Here is a 15,650-nt window from a genome sequence, read left to right on the forward strand (position 1 = left end):
TCAGCAGAAAGAGCAACTGCAAGCATTGCTATTGAAATGGCCTTAGGCTGAGATGGGAGATTCGGATTAGATATCAGGAAAAAATGTCACTTAGGATAGTCAGGCATTGGAGTAGCAGTCCAAGGAGGTGGTGGCCACCATCCCTGGAGGTGTTCAAAGGTACTTGGATCTGGCACTGGGTGATGTGGTTTGGGGGTTACAGTGCTAGTGCTGGGTTCATGGTTGAATTTCATTATCTTAAAGGCCTCTTCCAACCCAAATGATTCTATGGTTTTATATTTAAAGCTATTGCAAAAAAACACATGGATTTGGCACAGGTACAGGCCGTTCATCAGGCTCTGCGTGACTAAGCTTATGTGAGCATCCAGCTCACAGCACAATTCTCTCCCCAGCGTGTTGTCAGAGCCAGCACATCACAGGCAGTTTTTATTTTTTATTGTTTCTGTCGGCAGCCGCACACGGGCACGGCAGGCAGGCAGGGCAGTCCCGGCGGGTGTGGGCAGGGCGGGGCAGGGCGGCCGCCCCAGGGCCGGCGCTCCGTGAGGGACAAAGCCGAGCCGGGGCTGCATGCCGGGCACCATCTTACCCGCCCCGGGCGGCGGCTCGGGAGCCGAAGGTGCTCCCTCGGGCGCGGCCTTTTGAGCGGCGTTCCCTGCAAAGCGCGGCCCGCCCCGCACCGTGCCCGCACCGCATTGTCTCCGCACGCAGCGCCCGCCGCCGCCGCCCCCCTCACGCGGCCGCACCCGCGCCCCGCGCTCCCCCCTCAGCCCGGCGCCGGCGGGCGGGGAGATAACGGCGGGGAACCCTTCCCGGGAGCCCTTCCCGCAGGGACCGCCCCGCTCCGCCGGTGGCGGGGAGCCCTCCCCGCAGCGTCCGCCCCGCTCCGCTCCGCTCCGGCGGTGCCGGCCCGCCCGGAGCAGCAGGAGGGGCCGGAGGCGCGGCCCGGCGGGCGGGGGGCGGAGGGGGCGGGCGCCGCTCGCTCCCCCCGCGGTGACAGTTTCTAGAAGCTCGTCCCGGCGTCCTTTGCGGCCCCAACATGGAGGAGCTGACGGTGGAAGTGCGCGGCTCCAACGGGGCCTTCTACAAGGTACCGGCGGCGGGGGCGGCGCGGGCGGCTCCGCGCCCGGCGGGGCCGGGGCCGAAGGGCGGCGGGGGAGGGGACGGTGAGCGGGGAAGGTNGGCGGGGGGGCGGCGGTGACGAGGCTGCTGAGGGCTGCGCGCAGGGGAGGTTCGTGTGTGGGGAAGGCAGAGCGCTGGCGGGGCCGGGGGCAGCAGATGCGCGGCGCGGGGATTCCCTGAGCCTTCGTTTCGGGAAGGGTGGGTGGGCGTGAGGAGGGATTGGTGTTGGAAGATGCAGGGGCTTTTGGGTGGGATGGGGTGAAGCGGGACGATAATAATGGCTTTAAAGGATTTAAAATAATTTTTTTTTAAGATTTCGAGTTTATTTATGCCTTCAGAAATCTTCTTTCACCATCACCCTCCCTGGAATGTCAGGATGGTACAGGATCAATGCAGAATACTCTCAGCTGTTGCCTGTCAGTCATTTTCCCCTAAGCCTGGCTTCAGATGTTTAAGAATCCCAGCTCTTTTTATGGCAGTAGGCTCCTGTCTTCCTCTCCAGAAGGGCTGATCCCAGCCAGTATTGTGAGCACGCAGCGTGGCTGTGTTCTGGGAGGATTTAATCTCGGGACTCTCTTTAGCTATTGTGCCTAACCACATGCACGGTGTGGCATTGCACAGGCAGTGCTGCACTTGGTGTGGGGCTGGCCCTTTCGATTCCCCCTCCCCCCTTCAGAATTTCCTGAGTGCAGCTGTGGATTTGGCTTGGGAATCATGTGGTGACTGTACAGTATGTAGAGGCAGTTGGGTGTAAGGGATTGTAACCAGCTGACTTCAGGAGTTAGTTCTTTCAGCTGGCCAAGACAAATGGGAGATACCCTTATGAGGAAAGAATGCTGTGGGATAAACTGCATCCCTAGTAGGGAACCCTCTGAAATTTTTACCAAAAAGAGTAGATAATAAATTTTATGCAGTAGATAATTTTTTTGTTGAACCTGAAGCATCACACAGAAACCCACATCAGAATCATTTGCATCTAGAACAGGATGCTCCTAAATAGAATTTTTTTCCCCTGAGCATTAAGAAGGCCAGAATTTGGAAGCACTTTTCTTAGCTTTCAATTTTATACCTTGTGATCTTGGACAACTTTCCAAATGATGAATCAGTTGCTCTTCTGCTTAAGGGGAATGTCAGACACATGGGAGTATGAGATGTGCTGAATTTTTGGACTGAAGGGATCTGTGTGCACAGAATTTGCTACAATAAGCCTGATTTAAAAGGATGACATCTCCTAAATCAGTGAGAATTATCAGTCTTGGATTAGCACCATCATGTGTTTTAGCCCTGTGAACAGTGACTTAAAAAAGCAGAAGTTTTAATTAAAAATGGCATAATGGCTTTGAGATGAGTGAAGTGGGGATTATGTCCAGTGATGAAGATGGTAGATGAAGGCACGTTGGAATGATTGGATGCAGAACGGTCAAAGCCCCAACTCAGAGTAATCCACTGTTAATGTGGAGGGAGACAAAAACACACAACCCCCATAAATAAAGACCCAAACCAAATCATTCAAACAAACACAACTTCAAAGATTATTCTTGTGAGCTAAATGCAGTGAAGTGTGTGTGTCATTGACTCCATTTTGTGAGTCTTACTCTTGAGGAAGGTAGAGGTTTTGCATTTATTTTGGAACTAGGTAGCACTCCTAGGTCACTTGCTGTTTAAAGTGACCTAAAGCAAAGAGGTGTGTCATTCTCTTTTAGGAAGTGTCCTATTTTGGGCACCAGTAGCATTGATCATTGCAAGATAATGACAAGAGGCTCATTTTTTCTAAGCTGTGTGACACTCCATGGAAGGTGGCAAAAGTTTTCAGAAGAGAAAAAGCAGAATTTGTAAGATGGAATAAGATTTGAGGTTTGTCTTTAGAGCAGTTTGAATTTGGATTAATTAGCATAGCATAACCCCAGGTAAATGAAATCAGAAAGATCCTGCTATGTGAACAGAGGGAAAACAAAATAATTATGTAAACAATAACATGAGAGATTTTCTTTTAAGGAGTTGTTACTATGATCTGCAACTTAGTACAACAAATGTAGTCGTTGAATCTCTTGGAGCCTTCTAGTGGGTTTTCAGTACTTACTAGAGGTATAACCATGCTAAATGGTACTCTTTATTACAAAGTTTCTTTAGTTCCTCTAATAATTGCTCTTCAGTTTTAACAGGGAATTCTTCCTAAGTGCAGGAAGACCATACATGATACGTATACACTATGGTTGCAATAAATTAGTATGGAAAATTAATATTCTCTATTAAAATTCATGCATCATGAAAAGCATTTTGAGTTTTCATGCAGCAGTGAGCAGTTATGGTAAATCCCAAGGTAATTTTAAAAGAAATTATAAGAGCATATTATGATCTAATTTTAAACTTGTGTATCTAAGTCACCAAACTAATTTGTGGTTTCTTTTTTTTTCCCATTTGCTTTAAAGAAGTAATATAATCTGGAGAACAGGACAGCATTTACTGCATATTTTATTCCAGGTTCTCAACCATTACAAGCAGAGCCAGTGTTTAGCCACTTCCTGCAGCTTAGAAGACTTTGCATATATAATAATTTTGTGCACCCATTGTCTTTGGAGAACAGATGGCACTGATGGGACTTGAACTGGTTGTGGGCTTCTGAAAAATGGGGGGGTTTGTGCTGTGGAACGGGGGAGAACAGACAGGGTTGCTGAAGACTACTGGTTATGGGTTTGCATATATTAAATGTGCTATGAGGGCTTCCTGAGAGCAGCAAAGTTAATGCTTTCTAGGTGAGGACTGGATGGTAGGAAAATCTTTATCTTTGGGACATTAGAATAAATTTTTTTTATGTATGGAATGGTGAAAAATACCTGGATTTCCTTGGTTCAGTGTGTTGAAGAGAGTGAAAGCTGTGTGCTCCCAGCCTTGTTTTGGCCTGCCTGCAGTGTTTTCAGGATGATGCTTCACTGTCACTAAGATGATGAAGTACTTGACAGAATCACAGATGGCTGAGACTGGCAGAGGCTGTGGGAGTTCACCTGCTCCACACCTCTGCTCAGGTGGGGCCACCTAGAGCCAGTTGCCCATGTCCAGATGGCTTTTGAGTATCTCTGAGGATGGAAACTCTACAGCCTCCCAAACAACCTGAGCTTCTGCTTAGTCATTCTCACAGTAGAAAAAAAAGTTTTCTGACGTTCATACAGAAATTCCCATATTCCCATTTGTGCCGTTTCCTCTGGACCTGCCAGTTGTGGAGAGTCTTAGAAGAACAAGACAAAAACTTCAGTTTTACTCAGTATCTCCATCAGCTCATTTGTATGTGCTCACTTGTATGCAGATTAAGAGCCCTGCTGATGCACATTACTCATGATTTCCCATGTCAGCTTCCCTGAAGTAGTGTGGGCTTTACAGTAAGACCAAAGTACATAAATTGAACATCAGATCAATTCCTCTGACTGAGCCTTTCAGTGCCATTTAACAACTCTGTTCTTCCTTGTAGGACCTTAGCTGTGCTGGAAAATGGGCTCTGGTGTGCTGCAGGCCCTTGTAAGTTCTACAGTAGTAGAACTACTTACGCAAGGGAAAAAACCCTATGAATTAAAATGGAACTCCAACCTTAATTTACAGGTGTACAAGTGTTTCCTTGTTGGCCCGTTCCTCTTTCAAGAGGTTCAGTTGTTCTGCTAACAGGACTAAGCAAAATGCTGGTAGCAGGAGTTGGCAGTGGCCTCAAGGCAGACACAAGGCAAAGTATTACTAAGGGGAAAAAATGGTTAATGACAAGTACACACCATTTCTCCACATGTAGAGCCAAAGCTTGATGAGCAACTCTGTGGGAGTGAAGGTTTATGCATCAATGAAAATACAATTATTTTTAAAATTTTTCTTACAGTTTTTAATTAGTGGCTTTGCAAACAACTTGAGTTGCTCTGAGTGGTTTTTAGCTTGATGGTTATTAAAGTAGGAAATTGTCATTAGGAGTGTAGCTTACACACTGCTCATACCCAATTACTACACCAGGAAACTAACTGGAATGACCTTTGGTTTTTTCTTTAAATATCTTAACTGTGTTATGACTGTCAGCATTTTTTTATTGCATCTAGCCCTACATCTATATGGGTGGGAGATTTTAGACATTTTAAAGTTGTTCCTATCAGTTGAAAGTTGTGTAGTCTTACAAGAAGCAGCTGTAGTTATTGTTGCTGTTGGTGAGCCGTTTGCTTTAGCCTTTTAGTCTGATGGAAGGGAGATGCCAGAGGGAGTGGTTATTGATTTTTGAGGTACGTGGTCAATGGAGGGTGTCTTCCAGAAGTTTTGCCCTTTTGGAGGATGCTTATGAAGAACCCAGTGTAACAGATGAGTCATTGAGACAAATTCAGTGCTGAGGCTCTTGCACAACTGTCAGAACAACCCTTGGATATACATGTAATTGTGATTGTGGATGGAAGTAAGCAGTGATGTCATAAATTAAACTGTACTTGCTAGAGCTGATGTGATAGTTCAGAATATTTTTCTTTCCTGATACCTGCTTATAGTGTTTGTGTTTTGCAGTAAGCCACAGCTGCTTGCTTCTATCAGTTCCTTGTATAAACAGGTGTAGCTGATCACTTATAATGAAAGTAATACCAAGTTCAGTTTTTCTTGTCAAGTGGTTTGTGTATTTACAAGTTTCTTTTGTTTGCTTTTTCTTTTTTTTTTTTTTTTCCCTTTGAGGGCTCAGTATGAGATAAATCTTTCAGCAATAATTAGTTCATGTGTTTGTTACCCAAAACAGTTGTGTTTCAGTGTCCGTTAGAAATACCAAGGGTTCTTGCATCTGAAAAGGAGTGAAAGGCTCGGTAATTGGATATAGGCTGCTTGACCTTTATGTCAGTGGTTCAGGAACAGTCCGTGGTACCAGATGCCGAAGTGTTTGCTGTTAGAAATTGGCTCAGCAGTGAGTAAGGTGATATTAATACAGTTTTAGTGTGCAGGTATGTGTGACTCAAAGGCCAACACAGTGGCTGTCCCTGGAAAGAAAGTTTGCAGCTAAACTAACAGCACCTCATTTTTACATTGGATCACCCTACTTGGGGGTCAGATAAATTTACAGAAAGTAGGATATGGAGGGAACTTGGATTGCATCTACCTGTTTTACAGATTTTGTGACTTTGTCTGGAATTGGTGGAATTGGATTAAAAGGAAAAAAAAGTGTGTGTGCATATACACACACAGACATGCAGTTCACTGTGAGGGCACTTCAGTAAATCTTGATCCGTTTATGTTATCAGCAGATCCTAAGCCTAAAGCCATGAGCAAAACCCAAGTAAAAGGGAAAGAGTGTGTGTGGGTGTCTGTTATGAAATGAGGAAGTCTCAGCTGCAGTGATTTTGGTGCAGATGATTGGTGGAGAGTTTCCTGCCCCGTTGTTACCCTGCACACCCTGTCCAGCCGCAGGTTGGATCCCTTGGCTCTCCCATCCTGTCCCTCTGCAGGTGCTGGTGTTGGGAGCCCAGCTCCTGCCAAGTGAGTGGCAGAGACAGGTCTGAGCCCAGGAGCCTGTGGAGGCAGCAGGACATTAATAGCCCGTAGTACAGTACAGACTCCTGCTGCTCCAGGCAGGGCATACATGGACAGCCAGGGAGCCAGGGGTGACTGACACTCGTGTGTGCACACGCCGAATCAGAGGTCTGGCAAGATGAAGTCATGTCAGCTTTTCTTCCCCTCTTGCCCTCTGCAGATTTGTGTGTGCTATAAAATACACACAAAGGTTATGTGTAAGCTCACTTGCTGATACTGCAATTCCTCAGTTTTTTTGATGCCACTGTGTTTATTGATGATGTGTTTGGTCGTGTCCTGTTGGCTCTGCCTCATCACCCAAGGTACATGGAATGATATGTTAGGAACAGAACTCTTCAAGCTTAGAAACTGGCATTATCTGTCTTTGGCAACACTGCTAAGTTAAATTTCAGTAACAGAGTACATTGTTCATTAGAGATAAAGTTAAGGTGATGGATCATTACTTAATTTAGTAGAGAATGTTTTTGACACAGTATCAGGCATCACTAGTGCAAATCTATTTATATGGGTTACCTCACAAATAAAGACCTCCTTCAAAACTCCCCAATTGAAAACCAGGTTATTTAGTTTTCTGGTTTATGTTCATCATGCCTCTTCTGGGAAAAATCCTTGTGAATTTATAGGATTTACTATAAAGTCCTTTTTCTGTTGTGAAATACCAAAATACCCTAATGCCACAAGTTTTGTTGTAAGACCTTTTTTTTAAATTTAATTATCTAATTAAATAGCCTAATTATAGGCTCCATGAAGACTTCTTTTAAAACCTAATGCCACAAGTTTTGTTGTAAGACCTTTTTTTTAAATTTAATTATCATAGGCTCCATGAAGACTTCTTTTAAAACTACACTAAATTTCATCCTGACATGCATGAAGTCTCTTTCTGGCTTTATCTGGAAGTTGTACGTGACAGCTGATAATGTGTATAGGCAGGGGTGAATGCCATACCAAAGTCATACTCAGGAAGTTTTGCTTTCAGAAAATGCTGTAATGGTACTTTTGACATCCTTCTTGATGGTAATGAAATAATTTCTTAGAAAACTATTTAAAAGCCATACTGAATTCTCATTAGTTTTATTACAAATGGACCGTACATTCCATAATACCTCCTAGACTGCTGTGCTTCATTTGCTGTAAGTGTGATCTCATCCCCACTGTAGAGAAATTGATAATAGTCAGAAATAAATGTATATAGTTAGACTCTAACCAGAATTTTCTCAGGCCTCACAACAGTAAAATTATTTAATAGTTATGTCACTTTTTTTGATACTTTACATATGTGCATTTGTGACTGAAGTGCATACTTGATAGATATTGTGCTTGATTATACTAGGGAGTGAAAGTTTGGGAATGCCAAGTGAGAAAGCTGTGCAGGTAATTCCAAGGCAGTTGCTGCCTACGTGTCTGCCAGCAGTGAGTCTGCATTGCATTCTCCTGTGGGAGGGAAGAGCAGTGTGCACACTTTGAACTGAAAGACTTCCTTCCGTGAAGGAGTTCCTGAAACCCATATGGTGTTGTAAAATGTGCAGACTCTTTGTTGGAATTTGTACTTTGGATTTTATTAAAAATTGTCCTTGTTTCTGTTTATGCAGCTGACGTTTGTGCAGTGTCAGCTGTTGGTCTGCTGAGAGCAGTGTCTTGGCATTACTGTTCCACTTCAGCTTTGGCATTCTTCAGTGGCACCTTAGCTCAAAAATTGGTTGTGACTGTTAAACCTGTCTGTACCTTACACAGAAACCCACACTTCACCTGGGTGTGGGCTAATTGTCTGAAATCCTCAAAAGTCAATGCAGTTGGATTCCTTTTTTGCACTTCTTTAGTCTTATTAATGAAATCTGTAGGCAATGGATTCATTACTTAACTTTACAGAGCATTAAGTTCTGAATGTTAATCAGATGTTTTATGATATCTGAATTGGAATCTGTCTTGATTCTGAAGTTTTACTTTTCAGCAAAGGAAAGAACTGAATTCAGTTCCGCAGAATAAATTTTTAGTTACTACAGGCTGCCCTTAGAAACACATTGAGTACTGTGAGAACACAACGGGAATAGAAGACCAGGTTCAGCTATGAAATAAAGTAGCATGAGGCAGAGACTAGTATTGAATCACAGACTCTTGGAATGCAGATAAATGGCTGTCTCTAGTAGGGAGTTAATCTCTCCCTGTAAATACTCCTGTCTGTTGATAAGTTGTCATGTAGCAGAATGCTGGACTGCATGAAGTTGATTCTAAGTGCTATGACTTCAGTGTTTTGCCCCTGTATAGAATTTGGATGAATTGTAGTAGAGAAACTCCTATTTCCTGCACTGTATGCCATGTTCATTTGTCCCTGTGCTGGGGTACATCTGAAGGGAACTGCTGGTAGCATAAATTTGGTAGAAGTTCTGCTTTATCTCTATTGCTGGCTTACACATGCTTTAGGCAGTAAAATTTTAAATGCTCTTTGCATCTTTAAACAGACATAACTTTATACTCCCATCCAGTTTCCTTGAAACTGAAAGTCCCTGATTCTGGGTGTATTTTACTCTCAAGTGTTTCACTTTCTCACCTTTCAGATGAGATTTGCCTGCCTTCCCTTGCAGTGGCAGGATGGCCTTAGAGAGGGTTTATTTTATTAGGAGCACACTAGATGGTTCAACAAGATGATTTCTGGTGACCTGCTTTGTTGAGGGCTACCAGTGTGCTTTCTGCTAGAACCAGTCTTTTGTGTTGCTGACAGATGGGTTTGAGGGAAGCTCAGGGAGCAGAAAAGCAGGTTTTGAGCAGATTCTTTCAGAGCATTGGCCGAGTATGAGCTCAGGTAAAAGGAGATTGGTTTTTCTAGGCCCTTTGCAGCCAGCTGTCAGTGTGGGCTCCTTTACTGTCCGTCATTACATGGAGGGATCGACTGTGTCAAAATTTATCTTTCCCTGAGCTGACACATAATACCTCAGTGGTGCTTGCACAGCTGCTGTGTTCTTCGTCCTCCTCAGTTGTCAGTTTCTTAAATGGATATAATCCATTCAGCAGATTTCCTGGAACTTCTTTCTCTGAACACAGCTATGCAGCTTTCTTACTCCTTTAAAGCTGCAGGGTCCTCCTTCACCACCTCTGTTTGGGCAAATAAGGCTGCAGCGAAGGCAGGAGTGCTGTTCTTTTTATCTTCTAATTAGTTTTTTCAGCACACCTCCCCTCCTTAATCAATAAATGTAGCAGTTCTAATTTCTGCATGGATACTTGGGTATAACTCTGTGAGCTTGATCTTTGTCTTTAAGTTTTTGGTATAATGAGTGCCCCCTAAATGTAAGCACAAAAAATCCATGCAATATTGTATTATCTTTGTTTTCCTGGGAGGTCCTACAGGCGTTTGGCCTCATCCAGTCCCCAATTTAGTGCCTGAAAGATGATACTATAACTGGCTGTGTGGCAGCCTCTACTGCCAAATGTGATTCAAACTGGCTACTGGACTGCTGGGGGGGGGAAGGTTGTTTAGGATTCAGTTTGTGTTGGGTGGAGCACCAGTGAAGCACATAGTTCAGTGCACAGCTGTTGGAATAACTGTTTTTGTCTGGATCTGTCTCATTCTGTTCCTGTAAAACACCTGTGCACACCTCTGGGCAGAGTAAGAAAGTCGTGCTAGTGAGTTCAGTTGGAAATGAGCTGGTCAGACTTGAGCAGTCATTGGAAGCAGTCCCTGCACTCTGCACATCTTGGAATAGCCAGCTAAGAATATCAGCAAGCTCCTGCAAAGAGTGGGAGTGTGTTTAGGAGCTTTCTGAAAATGGAACCTCAGTGTTAGTGGTAGTCTTAGCTCAGGTTCAGGCTGTATTGAAATTGCTGCCTTTTTGATTTCACGTGCATTCTTGTAACAAAAATGTTTTTCTTTTAGGGATTTATCAAAGATGTTCATGAGGACTCCCTCACAGTTGCATTTGAAAACAAGTAAGTATTTTATTTTTAGAATAATTATTTGAATATTAGGTTATTTCAGTTTTGTGCTTTTGCTGGTTTTTTTGGGGTTTTTTTGTTTAATTGTTTTCCTTTAAGAGGAAGCAGATTTCATTAGATACAGTTCTAGAAGTACAGGCTCACTATTCTGTTCAGCTTCCATGAATTGCCTTCTTGAATCTGTATCAGAATTCAGTTCATCAGTTACACAGTCCTGTACATTCTTTGGTATCTTTAGTGATGCTCATAGGTGTGACATCCAAATTTAATTAATATAGGGATCAGTGGCGCAGGCTTGAGATTCTTATACGAAAGCAGGAAAAGATGGAAAATGCCGGAGTACTCAAATGAGCAATTCTGTGTCTGCTGTCTGGAATGCTGACCAGTATTCCCAGAGAAAAGTAAAACTACTTTTCACCTAATGGTGATTTTTTTTCTTTTAACTATTAGGATGATAAATATACATATATTTCCAGTCAAAAGACCTATTGTTTTTGAGTGGAAAAGAGTGCAGATCTGTTAGCAAATCTTGAAAAATAATTTTTCATGAAGTCCATTTAATGTATAAAGACAGCAGTACTGCTGGGAAATTGTAGTGGCAAGCCAAGGATAATCCATGGGTTGGTAAAGTACAAACGAGTACCTGTTGTTCAGTGTTCTGACTGATAACACTGTGGATTACCTGGGAGATCTCAGTGCTAATTCCAAATACTCTGTGAGCTACATCCTCTTTCCTGTTTCTCTTCCAGTTACTAGGTGGAGAGCCTATAAAATGTGTCACCTTTTGACGTGAAAATTGTTATAACCTTTGCCAGCTCTAACCTGTAGATTAGTCTTTGAGCCTTTCTTGAAGAAAGATTGCTGGGTAATGGAGGTAATGCTAGGGAGTATGCAAGTGTGTCTTTATAAACAGTATTTATAATCCTGCTGACATAATCCAAGGTGTGTATGTGTGTGTACCTATATACATGTGTGAAAAGAAATCCTTGGTGGAGAGGGGGGACATAAGTAATCCTGGGGTTTACTCTGCAAAACCCAGTGTTTCTTTCTTTCTTACCTATGCTTTCTAGTCCTTCTTTTATGAAGACAGTTAGAAGGTGAGGTGGCAACCATAATTTACATTAACACTGAGGTGGTTATGGAACCTGTTACTGTCTCCTAGGTTTTCATATTCTCACCCCAAAACCCAACAAACAAAAAAAAAAATTAAACCCAACAAACAAAAAATTAAACCCCTATCCGTGGTCTAAGAAGATGTGACAAATCATGAGTTTCATCTTCAACATTTATATTACTTTCTAAAGAAAAGTAATTACTTATCTTTGCATTTAAGATCCTTCCTTTGATGTCAGAAACTAAATAAGCTAAAGGAAGTGCCAGGGGCTCACAGCAGGAGTTGAGTTGTTGGCAAATGCATTTCTAGTGTTTAGTATCCATATCATCCATGTGTTCTACAGAAAGTCTGGCAGCAGCAGCCATGTTTCAAAAACGATGGGCTGCAGCATATGTGGAGTGTTCTGTTGACTAAAAATAGATCTGATCAGGAAGTGTGTACACAGTCAAATTGTTCTGTGACGTAAATCTGATCAATTCTTATGCTTTTTACAGAGTTAAAGTCATACGGGCTTTAGTGGAACCAAAACTGGCAAGAGTGTCCTGTGCTGAGAGCATCAGTGTTGTGATAGTGATAATCACTAACAAATACACACATCTACTCCACAATAGGCAGTCTAAACTGTCACTTTGCATTTTCTGCTATTATTATCCAATCTTTATCTACAGCTATTGTAGGGTTCCCAAAGTTAAGTGTACCAGCACAAACTGCTAATGATGATTTTGTGGCCATAGCAACACTCAGTCTCTGGGCAGGTAGTCTTAACTCTTAAGAGGGTAAGGAGACAAGGAACAAATGCAGAAGCTTCAGGACCTGGAAACTTTTATTACTGTTGGATGGAAAATTGGATCTTGAGTTTGATGGATCTACAGTTTCACAGAGGCTCATTGGAGTTTGAAGCAGCTATATTGCAGGAGAGGCTTCTGTGTTACAAGAAGCAAGAACCTCCTTTTTTTTGTGATTTGTGCCCTGTAGCTTAGGCATCAGTTTTGTCAGATGGTCTTAGTAGGTAGTTTGTATCCCATCACAAGTAATTTCTTAAAACACCTTGGTTTGTATTTCACCAGTGAGGTGCTCTGATTCTGGGCTTAGAAAGTTTTGCCACCAAAACTTGGACTTGTATTCTGAGAGCTGAGCCTTCTGTGCACTTTTCTGCTGTGCGCTTCCTCCACTGGCAGGGAGGGGAAGGAAAAACCCAAGCTGAGATTAGTAACTGTTTGCAACATGGACAATTTAATTGCAACTGAATTTTTTTGCCATCACCCTTCACCATTTCTCAGAAATAGAATGTGATTTAATTAACATTTTGTGGCCAAAATACCTTCCAACCTAAACAAAAGCTATCCATGTCCTAAAATCCTCAAGGCTGTAGAGGCTGATACTTGATCCTCTGAGATCAAATCCAGCTGTTAGCCCTGCACCATGGTGTTCACCACTATGGTAGTGCCACATCCATGTGTCCTTGGAACACCTCTGGGAATGGAGATTCCACCACCTCCCTGGGCAGCCCATGCTAATGTCTGACCACCCTTTTAGTGAAGAAATTTTGCCTTCAGTCTGAACCTCCCTGGCACAGCTTGACACCGTTTCTTCTCAGGTCCCTCTGAGCCTCCTTTTCTCCAGGCCAACCCCCCCCTCAGCTGCTCCTCATCAGGTCTGTCCTCTAGAGTCTTCACCTTGTCCTTCTCAGGATGTGTTCCAGCACCTCAGTAATAATCTTCATGCATTTTTGTTGTTTTTCAAACTATAATTAAAAGAAAAAGGTTATTATATTGTCTAGATTAAAGCTCTATGATATGTAGCATCTTTATTAAGTGAGGTACTTGAGTGTAAGCTGTGGTTTCTGAGCAAACATGCAAATGTATCTATCTCCTCTTCTGGGAAGTTGCAGAAGTGCTCCTTATGCTCAGCCTTGTTCTACTAATGCAGGCTGCTCTGTCTGCAGGTTATTAAAAAGTCAGCAAAGCAAGTGACTTGCAGTAATCCTTACTGTTAGAAGGTGGTTGGTTCTGATTCTGTTGGTGTCTAATGTGAATCAGATGGGCAGAAATGGTGGACATTGCAGTGCTTTGACAGGTACCATTAAAAGTCCCTCAGATATTTTAAATTAATACAGATTTTTTGAAGGATCTTCCCCTGGTTTTATTTCAACCTTTAGTCAGATTTCTGACTAAGAGTGAGGAACAGCTGATGGCATTCTGTGACATTCACAGAGTAGAAGGAGAAGGAATTTCAGGAGAACACAGTGGATTTAATTGCTCCAGTAGTCTTCATAAAATGCACTGGAAACATACACTTCTACAAATAAAATACTTTTGTACAGCCAACTGTACTAAAACAAACAGACTTGCTGTATAAGGAAGTAAACCTTTATTTTGTATGCCTAGAAGTAGTAGGTGTTGATAAGCAGATATAAAGATACATTTTGATCTGAATCTGTTACTGGGGAACATCAGCAAGTTTGCACATGGAAAGTTTTGTTGATGATTGGAGTCAGATTTTCCTGAAATACATAAAACTTTGGTGGTAAGCAGTTGAAATGTTAAATATGAGGTGGAGAAGTGAATGAACTCCATACTGGACTGCAAAGCTGAGCTTAAATCTATATAAGGGCTCTATGATTTGAGCAGTAGGAATGTTAACTACATCATATAATATTTTTCACTGGAGTTTTATGAAAGCTATTAATTAAATTTTTCAGTTAATTTGAAAATTGTGGTGTTAAATGTCTTCCTAGATACTACTTTTGTCTTGCCATGATTATATTGTTCGTTTGCTAAAAGATTTTCTTGCTAGCCATAAGAAAACAGACCTCATGATATGGAAAGAAAGAATTTTAATGAAACAGAATTCTAAACTAAAAAAAAAAATAGGAAAATATGAGAATTAATGTGCAATGCTTCTTCAACTTGCAGTTGGCAACCAGAGCGCCAGGTGCCCTTCAATGAAGTCAGATTACCACCACCCCCTGATATCAAGAAAGAAATTGGTGAAGGAGATGAGGTGGAGGTGAGTGAATGCTCGTGAGCTGTGCTGGTCTGGAACTGATTGTCCATTCCAGGCAGTGATGAGGGGTGTAAGGGCGTTACCAAGGTGAAGGTTTAAAATGGAGCATGTCTGTACACATGGGTTTATTAGAATGTCAGTGAAGCTCTGACATTTCAGTTTTCCAACAAAACTGCCAGTGGAACATTTTTCAAAATCGAAAACTTAAAATAGCTGAGAAGCTTTTAATTCTGACAAAAAAATGTAGGCAGTTTTCTTTTTTGGCCTGAAATGTAAAGTGTTGGAAATCTTTGATATGGAGATGTAATAAAGGTCCTCCGATAGCAAGAGTTTTAACCCAGATGAAATGTCTGGTACAGTCTGCTAGGAAACTCTATGAATTACGGTGTTCTACAGAGAGAGAGTGTTAATAGGAGTGATGTATTAAATCTAGAAATTAAAATATGCATGTTCTGTACCCTGCTCATTCTAGTATCATGAGTGATTCAGTTTAACTTCTGGGGGTTTTTCTGTACTTGTCCTTAAAATCAAAGTCATGAGTTTCCTTTACTGAGGATACCGTCGTACTTTAGGGCAACTAATCTAAGAAAAAAATCATAGGTGCTGGACTTTTCTGTTAATTTGAAATACTTTGTCTTTGTTAGATGTAAAGGGTTATTTTCCACTTCCTCCCTACTGTAAAGCTTATTCAGTCTGCATGCAAATGACTTTGGCCTATCAGAAATGTATGAGGAGCAGATGAAACCTCAGGATGAGAAAACTGGGTTTCAGAAGTCCTCTGTACTATGGCTGGTCATGCATTAACTTAGTAGTGTTTTTTAGTATGGGGCATGTAGTCATGTGATGACTTGGTTCATTTCAGTAGTTCTTGGTTTATCAAGTAAGCCAAGGGCAAAACAGAAATCTGAATTTTGGAGTTAGTTCTATGTGTGGACTTCCAGTTTGAAGACAGTGTTTGAATTTA

The 15,650-nt window shown here is 42.2% G+C and overlaps 1 protein-coding gene across 2 annotated transcripts in view; it reads left to right on the forward strand.

Annotated features, from left to right (window-relative positions):
* The first annotated feature begins 886 nt into the window (after positions 1 to 886).
* The window catches only part of FXR1 (FMR1 autosomal homolog 1), a 33,087-nt gene continuing 18,323 nt past the window's right edge, over positions 887 to 15,650 (forward strand). For both annotated transcript variants that reach the window (XM_041467962.1, XM_041467963.1), the window contains exons 1-3: positions 887 to 1,087; positions 10,508 to 10,560; positions 14,596 to 14,689. In XM_041467962.1, coding sequence (XP_041323896.1) covers positions 1,037 to 1,087; positions 10,508 to 10,560; positions 14,596 to 14,689 — 198 coding nt within the window. In that variant the 5' untranslated portion in view covers positions 887 to 1,036. The remainder of the gene's footprint in view (positions 1,088 to 10,507; positions 10,561 to 14,595; positions 14,690 to 15,650) is intronic.

Source organism: Pyrgilauda ruficollis, unplaced genomic scaffold (genome assembly GCF_017590135.1).
Source record: "Pyrgilauda ruficollis isolate IOZ18807 unplaced genomic scaffold, ASM1759013v1 scaffold21, whole genome shotgun sequence".
Taxonomy (NCBI): domain Eukaryota; kingdom Metazoa; phylum Chordata; class Aves; order Passeriformes; family Passeridae; genus Pyrgilauda; species Pyrgilauda ruficollis.